This window comes from Dipodomys ordii, unplaced genomic scaffold (genome assembly GCF_000151885.1).
Source record: "Dipodomys ordii isolate 6190 unplaced genomic scaffold, Dord_2.0 Scaffold64, whole genome shotgun sequence".
Taxonomy (NCBI): Eukaryota; Metazoa; Chordata; class Mammalia; order Rodentia; family Heteromyidae; genus Dipodomys; species Dipodomys ordii.
Genome location: NW_012267280.1, coordinates 1,012,259 through 1,021,004, shown reverse-complemented (window position 1 = coordinate 1,021,004; position 8,746 = coordinate 1,012,259). Strand labels below are relative to the sequence as shown.

At 56.4% G+C, this 8,746-nt stretch overlaps 1 protein-coding gene across 1 annotated transcript in view; it reads left to right on the top strand.

The window, feature by feature from the left end:
• Positions 1 to 3,117: 3,117 nt before the first annotated feature.
• The window catches only part of Nfic (nuclear factor I/C (CCAAT-binding transcription factor)), a 53,013-nt gene continuing 47,384 nt past the window's right edge, over positions 3,118 to 8,746 (top strand). Inside the window, exons 1-2 of the mRNA XM_013022631.1 lie at positions 3,118 to 3,189; positions 5,572 to 5,581. Of these exons, the coding sequence (XP_012878085.1) occupies positions 3,118 to 3,189; positions 5,572 to 5,581 (82 nt within the window). The remainder of the gene's footprint in view (positions 3,190 to 5,571; positions 5,582 to 8,746) is intronic.

Below are 8,746 nucleotides of genomic sequence, written 5' to 3'. Positions count from 1 at the left end.
CCCGTCTCCACCACCAGGCTGCCGGAAGAGACCTCTAGGTCCCCATCTTCCCCAGGAGAGGGGGTACCCTAGGGACACAAACCCCAGGAAGAGAAGCATCGCCACCACTAGTTTCTGTCGTTAGTGCAGTCACACGGCTCCGATTCCGATGCGCAAGGCATTCGAGATGTGCCATTATTTAGCGCCAACTGCATGCGCCAGGCCCCCCAATCTTGTGTCCCAGGAGAGGCTCAGGCTGGTTCAGGTGGGGCCTGGGTCCTAGCAATGATTCTACCTGCCCCGTGAGTTGGACCCTCCCCCCCAGCTGGACCAGAACCCTCCAGATCTTACCCCCACCCCCACCCAAGGCTTCTTCAGCAATGCATAAAACTGGGAGTCAGGCATTGGTGGCTCACGCCTGTCATCCAATGACTCAGGAGGCTGAGATCTGAGGATCGCAGTTTAAGCCAGCCCTGGCAGGAAAGTCTGGGAGAGGTTGAGAGCAAGGGTCCTGGAGTCTAGAGGTCTCTGTGACTCAGTTTCCCCTAAACGGGTCTGCATGGTACCAGCCTCAAAGTGATTGAGAATAAGCCTGGCTCTTAAGAGCTTTGAAAGAGCCAGGCGCCGGTGGCTCAGGCCTGTCATCTTAGTGACTCAGGAGGCTGAGACCTGGGGATCGCAGTTCGAAGCCAGCCCAGGCAGGAAAGTCCGTGAGACTCTTTGTTGTTGTTCTTGAGCTTGATGGAAATGAGAGTTTTATTTGAGCACTTTTTTTTTTTTACTTTGAGTTGTCCATGAGACTCATATCGCCAATAACCCAGCAAAAAGCCGAAGTGGAGCTGTGGCTCAGGCGGTAGAGCGCCAGCCCTGAGCACAAAAGCTCGGGGACAGTGCCCAGGCCCTGAGTTCAAACCCCAGGGCTGGTAGGAAAAAAGGAGAGAGACAGACAGAGAGACAGAGAGAGCGCGCGCGCGCTGGGGCGGTGTGCCTGGGGACGGGCATTACACCCTCATAACTTCCCAGATGGGGAAACTGAGGCCTGGGGCTTCAGCACTGGAGGCCTCAATTCACACAGCAGTTGCCAGCCGAGGAAAATTAAAAGAAGGGTGTGGGGGGGGAGTGAGCAACACGGGCCCACTGCACAGCTGGGTAAATCGAGGCAGGGCTCCCCCAGCCGTGGGGAACGCACGCGCCGAGCCTCAGTTTCCCCTCCGTGCGGCGGCTCCCTGCGGGGGGGGTGGCCCCGGGCTCTTACACAACCCCCCCCCCCCGAAGGCGCCGCGCCAACGACACCGCAACCGCCGCTTCCTGCGCCCCGCCCCCCTCCTCCCCGCGGGCGCGGGGCCTCAGTTTCCCCTTCTGGAGGGGCCACGTCAAACCTAGGTTCAGGGGTCACGCAGCCAGCGGGTGACGGCGGCGGGACGCGCGTCCGGCGGGCTGCTCAGTCTGTCCTGCTGCTCGGCCGGGGAGGGGGGAGCGCGTGCGCGTGCGCGTGCGCGTGCGCGTGCGTGTGCGCGCGTGTGCGCGTGCGCGCGCCTCCGGGGCTCCGGGGCTCCCGGCTCCCGTCCTGGACACCGGGAACCTGTGCGGCCGGCGGGTCTCACGGGGCACCAGGACCTGCCCTGGCCCAACCAGGAGGCTGCCCAAGAACATTCTAGAAGGCCCTGGCCCAGGCCGTGGGTTGGGTTTCGGACGCCGAGCGCGCAGTCCTGAGCTGACAAAGCCTCCCTGCGAGGGTCTCCTCACCGCTCCGTTTTCCGGTTGGGTTGTGCTGTGCATTCTCGAATGTTCCACCCCATCCCCTGCTTCCCATCAGGGATCTGGGCCCACGGTCAGCTCCTCCCCACCCCTTCCGCCACAACCACGCAGGTCCCTCGGCATTTCCCGCCGCCCCACAACCACGGTGCCCAGAGACGCACAGGCTCTGGCCCAGGGTCACACAGCACAGGCGGGTCGGAGACAGCCCCGGCGGGCGGGGCCGCGGCCCCCGGCGCCTGCGCAGCGGAGCGTCAGTCCCGCAGGACACCTGGGCAGGGACGGGAGCCAGCGCCCCTCTGGGCCTGCCAGGGTTCCAGGAACTGGCAGAGGCGTCCCGGGGCATGGCACCGTTGCAAAACCCGAGGGTGGCGGGCTTGGCATGCCTGGGCACTTGCCACCTCCGCGCCCCGAGGGCCCCGCCGGGGAGGAGGGAACGGCGCAGCACCCGGCGCCAGGACTCAAGATGGAGCCCCAGGCGCAGGGGGCAGCTACCGGGAAGCACCAATTGCAGGCGGCGTCTTGACTTTTAGCCAATCAACACGCAGCTGCCTGGGTTCCCAGCCAATAGAATCGCGTAGGGAGTCGGGCCCCGCCCCCGGTTGAAGCCCACTGGCCCGAATGGCAGGATGAGGGGCGAGTCTGGTGGTTTCCAAACTTGTCTGCGGGTGGCTCGGGTCCGAATTGTTTTCCTGCCAGCTCTTTGGGCCCTGGGACAGCTCCCTGCCTCCATGCCTTGCCCTTGGGACTTGAGATCACCCTGCAGAGCCAGAATTATTCTGAAAAAAAAAAAAAAAAGAAAAACAAAAGCCCAACAAGTCACTAGTTAAACATTTACGGAGCATCTAGCACAGGCTGGACCCTGAGGATGTGAAGGTAGAGGAGGGGAATGTAGGGGAAAAGCCACGTGGAAGGGAGAGGGACCAGGGCAGAAGGCCTAGCCCATGCAAAGGCCCTGGGGCAGGCCTGGGTCTGACCTGTTGGTGAGGAGGGATGGAGAAGAATGAAAGGAAGAGGCAGGGAGGGGCCGGGGCGGTGGTGCAGGGCCCTGTGGGCTACAGGGGGCACATGGGCTTTGCTCCTGAGAGAGGTGGGAGCCTTAGGGGGCTGTGAGCAGAGAGGAGGGAAGAATCTGCATGCGGTGTTTACAGCCTCCCCCAGTAGACTATGGGGTAGGGACGGGGCAGGGGGCATCAGGGCCCTGATCGTAATGACAGGGTGGCACCAGGTGAGGAGCCTTGGGACCCTTTTTCACAGACAGGCAGAGAGGGCCTTGGAGGGGAAACTGAGGCCCACAGTCCCTCTGGGCTTGCAGCAAGGAGTACGTGGCATTCTTGGAGGTTGCCCAGCTCTGGAAACTTCAGCTCTGGGTGATCAGAGACGATGCATGGGACTCCGCCTAGCCCTTCAGAGCTCACCCTTGCGGGACATGTCTCCCCGGCAGAGCTCAGTGGGGTGAGTCTGTGCAGGTGCCGGTCTCTTCCGTCACCTCAGGGGTTCTGTCAAACGCACTAATGATCCCACACACCAGCACACCTGGCCTAGGGCTCCTGCTGTGAAGTGGGTAACTGAGGACATGCCACCCACACAGAGGAAGCTGTTTATTAGGGCTTTGGGACCACTCGGGCCTCAATTTCCTCCTCTATATAAAATGTGTATAATAAGAACTTCCGCTGACTGGCAGCTCCCGGGCAACAGGCTGGGTAGAGATGCTTCGCCATAGAAAAGTCTCAGGAAGAGATCTTTTAAGCCAGACTGCTTTTTTTTTGCGGGGGGGAGGCCCATCCCCACCCCCAATGATAAATGATAATCACTTTATTTTTGGCCAGTCCCGGAGCTTGAATTCAGGGCCTGGGCGCAGTCCCTGAGCTATTTTTTGCTCAAGGCTAGTACTCTCCCAATTTGAGACACAGCACCACTTCCTATTAGAATTACACTTTTTTTTTGGGGGGGGTCCGGTCATGGGGCCTGAACTCTGAGCCTGGGCACCGTCCCTCAGCTCTTCAGCTCAAGGCTAGCACTCTACCACTTGAGCCACAGCGCCACTTCCGGCTTTTTTCTTTTTGTTTATCTGGTGCTGAGGAATCGAACCCAGGGCCTCTGGCATGCAAGGCAGGCGCTCTACCATTGAGCCACCTTCCCAGCCCCTAGAATTACTCTTATAAATATATGACTAAAACTAATCAGCCAACACTATCACTACCTCCCATCAGTTTTCACCACCTACCTCCTCATTTGTTCCCAATCTTCCATTTTTTCTCCCCTTTACTTTTACTTTTTTTAAGAGGTAGAAAGCAGGCCCACTGGGGCAGGGGTTAAAAAGATAACCAACTGTTGAGTCCATCTGCCCCCATTCAAATCTGGGCATTCCGTTCCTGACTGTGTCGAGTCTCTTAACCTCTCTGCACTCCAACGTGTTCATCCGTAAAGTGAGAATTTTAAGAATACAAGGTTTGGGGTTGGAGGTGTGGCTCAGATGGCAAAGCATCTTCAAATGGAAGTAAAGGGTCAGATACCGGAGTCCTCGTTCAGGTCTCAGACAAAAAGAGAAAAAAAAATACAGGGTTCAAGTCAGGTGCCAGTAGCTCACATCTCTTCAGGAGGTGGAGACCTGAGGATCATGGTTCGAAGCCAGCCGGGGTAGGAAAGGCCATGAGACTCTTATCTCCAATTAATCATCAAAAAGCTGAAGTGGAGCTGTAGATCAGGAGGTGGTAGAGCACTTGCCTTGAGCAAAAAAAAAAAAAAAGCTAAGCAACAGCGCATAGGCCTTGTGTTCAAGCCCTGGAACTGGTGCACAAACAGACAGAAAGACAGACAGACACACACACACACCAAGCAAGAATCGTCCAAGGATCTGACTTTTCTTGATGTGTGTGTGTGTGTGTGCACGTGCGTGCATGCGTGCGTGAGTGTGTGCGTGAGTGTGTGCGTGTGTGTGTTGATCTCGGGGTTTGAACTTGAGGCCTGGGCACTGTCCCTGAGCTTCAAGCCTCGCTCTCTCTCTACCTCTTGAGCCACAGCACCACTTCCAGCTTTTTTCTGCGGAGTTTACTGGAGATGAGAGTCTCACAGACTTTCCTGCCCGGGCTGGCTTCGGACCGTGATCCTCAGATCTCAGCCTCCTGAGTAGCTGGGATGACAGCTAGCTTTTTTTTTTTTGATAACAAAAGCTGCGCATCATTTTGGTGTCAAGTCGCTGGAGGATCCACAGGCCGCCTCGTGGCCCGCGAGCCCCCGTGTTTGCCCGCCCCCCGTGGCACTGTCAGCGCCCGCGGCCGCACGGGGACAGAGTTGTGCAAGTGCGGCGGGCATCGCGTGCCTCTCTCCCCGAAAATATTGACTCTCTGGCTCTTCCAGGAAAAAAAATAAAAGGAAAAGTTTGCTGACCCCGGGGTGGGTGGACACAAGCACTTTGCACTCACCCGGCACGAATGAATGTGCTGGTTCCCAGTGTGGCGCCTGCAAGAATCAGCCCTTGCTACTGTCCCCTGGACCAAACGTCCGTGGCACCCAGGTTGTGCCAGCCTACCCTACTTCCTTTCCCCGCCTGGAAACTTCCCGAACAATCCCCTCTCCCTGAGCACTTGTCTTTCCCCTCCTGTGATCCGCAGCGCTGTGTGGCCCCCACTGGGGAAGCGCCATGCCACGCCCTCCCTGACCACGCCCTCTTTCCGCAAAGGCCACACCTCCCTCCCAGGGCCACGCCCACTCAACCTTGCCAGGCCACATTCCTACTCTGACCACGCCCTCCCATCTTGCCACTCCCACGCCTAACGGACTCCTCTTTCAAAAGTCTGACCACGCCCTCTGTCGCCTAGCCACGCCCTCCTCTAGCAGGCCTCGCCTTCCCTGGCCTAGACACGCCTTCTTCAGAGGGCCACGCCCTCACACCTATTGGCTTGCTTTCTCCTGGCCACGCCCTTCCCCAGTGACCACGCCCCCCACCACTATGATCTGATTGGCCCTCGGCTTGCCATCCTCCCAGAGCTTGGCGCCATCTCCGCTTCCCCCACCCTCACCACTGGTGCTTGCTGGTGACCATGGCGATGGTCTGTCTAGCCACGTTGGAAAACAGTCTGGCTGTTTCTTGAAAAGTTAAACATCCACCTAACACTTCATGAGCCAGCATTTTACCCCCAGGTGTTTACCCAAGAGAAACACAAAGCATACAGCCAAAGACCTTCACATCCTTGCGCTTCCATTGAGAAACATCCCAGGGACAAGCGTGGGCCAACCCGTGTGCACACAAATCTGTCCCTCACCACTGACGACGACTTAGTTTGTGACAGCCAGGCCTGAGGATGGACAAATTTCAACACAGCCACGCAGGGAAATGCCATCATGGGGGACCCATTGGCCTGTGCAGAATAAATACACACAGAATTGGCACCAGTTCTGTCCACTCCTGACTCCTTTGCGGGCTGTTTGGTGCCGCAAATCCAGAGTAACTTCAGGCCTCAGTTTCCACACCTGCAAAACTGGGCTGAGCACACAGGAGGAGAAATTTGACTGTGTGGTCTAGGGCTGTGTGCCTTGGTTTTGCTTATTTTCTTCCTCCTCTTGCTCCTCCTTGGGGCTTGAACTCTGAGCCTGGGCGCTGTCCCTCAGCTCTTCAGCTCAAGGTTAGCGCTCTACCACTTGAGCCACGGCACCACTTCGGTTTTCTGGTGGTTCATTGGAGATAAGAGCCTCACAGACTTTCCTTGCTCAGGCTGGCTTTGAACCGCAATTCTCAGATCTCAGCCTCCTGAGTAGCTAGGATGACAGGCGTGAGCCACCAGCAAGCACCCAGATCTTCTTTTTTTAATGTCAGTTGTCAGGGCTTGAACTCAGGGTCTGGGCGTTGTTCTTGAGCTTTCTTGCTCAAGGATAGCAGTCTACCACTTGAGTCACAGCACCACTTCCGGTTTTCTGGTGGTTAATGGGCGATAAGAATTTCATGGACTTTCCTGCCCAAGCTGATATGGAACTGGGATCCTCAAATCTCAGCCTCCTAGGTAGTTAGGGTTATGTGTGCGAGCCACCAGTGCCCTGCTAGATTCTTGCTTTTCTGTCAGGTCAATGTTGGATTGGTCAATGCTTGTCTTTATCTTGAAGCAATTTGAATTTTCTTTATTTTTCACTTAATATCAAAGCAGTCAGTATGGCAGCTGTAGGGTGTGTTTGTGTATGCTTCTGTTGGGGTGGTGTGTGATTTAAATATATATTGAACATATTATACCCAGGTGCCATGGTTAGATGTGTAATCTTAGCTACTTAGGAGCAAAAAAGCCAAGAGAGAAAATAAGGCATTGAATTCAAGCCCAAGTACTGGCACACACACACACACCTACATTAGTATATTATTAAAAATATATATTATAATATCAACATGTAAAGTGAAACATATTTATAACATCACGTATGTAAAGGATTGCATCTTATATGATTATTACACTTGTAAATATGTAGTTAACCATGTGTAATATATAACATATTTATAAATATGTATTTCTTCATATAGCCATGATTCTCTTCTAAAATAAGCTTTTTGGGGTAAGGGGTGTGGTGGTTCTATGAAAAGCTTGTCTAGCACTTGCAGTACTACGGAAAGACAGAGACAGATAAAGAGAGAAATTTGCCAGGTGCTGGTGGCTTTGAGCACAAAAGCCCCTTGAAAGCATCCAAGCTCCAGTACAGGCAGAGAGAGACAGACAGAGACAGAGAGAGAGACAGAGACAGATTTTTCCAACACCTCCCCCTCCCCAAACACTGAATTGCGTCCCATGATTTATGCAGGAGGCATAATTTGGAAGCAATGAATTTGGGTATTTAGTGGCAGAGAGTCTTCGGCAAAGTGTTGGAAGTGCAGCCCGGTGCCTCGCTGCTTGGCATGAACTCATCTGACAGCAGGCCTGCTTTGTATTTTTGTTTGGTTTATCTGAACCTGGTTTTGAACTCAGGGCCTCCATCTTAATGACAGGCAAGCACTCTCAGCAGAGCCCCGCCCACCCACTCACACCACGCCCAGTCTCTAGCCACGCCCACCCGTAGCCACGCCCCCAGCCCAGCAGAACTGTTAAGCCAGGACTTGGCCTGGTGGGACACCCTAATCTCCCTCGGGAGGCCCTGAAGACGCTACAGTGTGGCCTTCCCGAGCGGCCATCCTCTCCTTGCCAACTGGGTGACCTTGGGCAGGTGTCTAGACTCCTCTGTGCCTGTTTCCTTGTGGGTCAAAAGAGCAGGCTGTGGTTAAGCTGTGCACCTCGGCTGGCCAGGCTCTGGTGTGTGTGGGGGGGGGACCCACCGCCCCCTGGGCTTTGGCAGCCTCTGCTTTCTCCCCCACTTTGCCCCCAACTCCATTTCTGCTCTCTGGGGCCTAATCCCTGCCTAATCCTCCTACCTAATAGCAGCGCTGCAGCTGGGACTAGGGGTTCGCCCTGGAGATTAGCAAGAGGGGATTACAGACAAGCAGACCCCAGAGATGGGGGGGTCTCACTCCGTGGAGGGGGGGTGCCCCCTTGCCTGGGCCTGCCCGCCAGCCACGCAACACCTGTTTCCTCGCCAAACATGTTGGGGGTCTTGCTGGTTGACCTCCGGGGAGGTGAATTTCCTTCTCTGAGCTTCATTTGCCCCTTTTTTTGAAAACGAGAGAAGGAATGGAGCAAGCGGACACGCTGGGCTGTGTCCGCTGTGGGGACACCCCACGCCCCGTGCGCCCCCATCCTAACCCCCCACACCCCCCTATGGACTCAGCCAGGGCCCAGCTCCTCTTCTGGGGTGCGCCTGCCGCCTCCCTCACCCTGGCCGCCTCTGGGGGGGAAGAGTCAGGGATCATTTCCCCCAAAGTGGGGGGTGGGGGTCCCCAGTAGGGAAGACAAACCCCGGAAAGATGACACAGGCCTAAGCCAAGCCCCCCCCCCATCCCCTGGCTGCGCCAGACGCAGAGCTGAGGGGAGGGGGCGGCGCCTGCTTTGCCGCGGCGGCCGGAGGGGGGGCTGCGGGAGAGAGGGGGGAGGGGGGGAGGGGG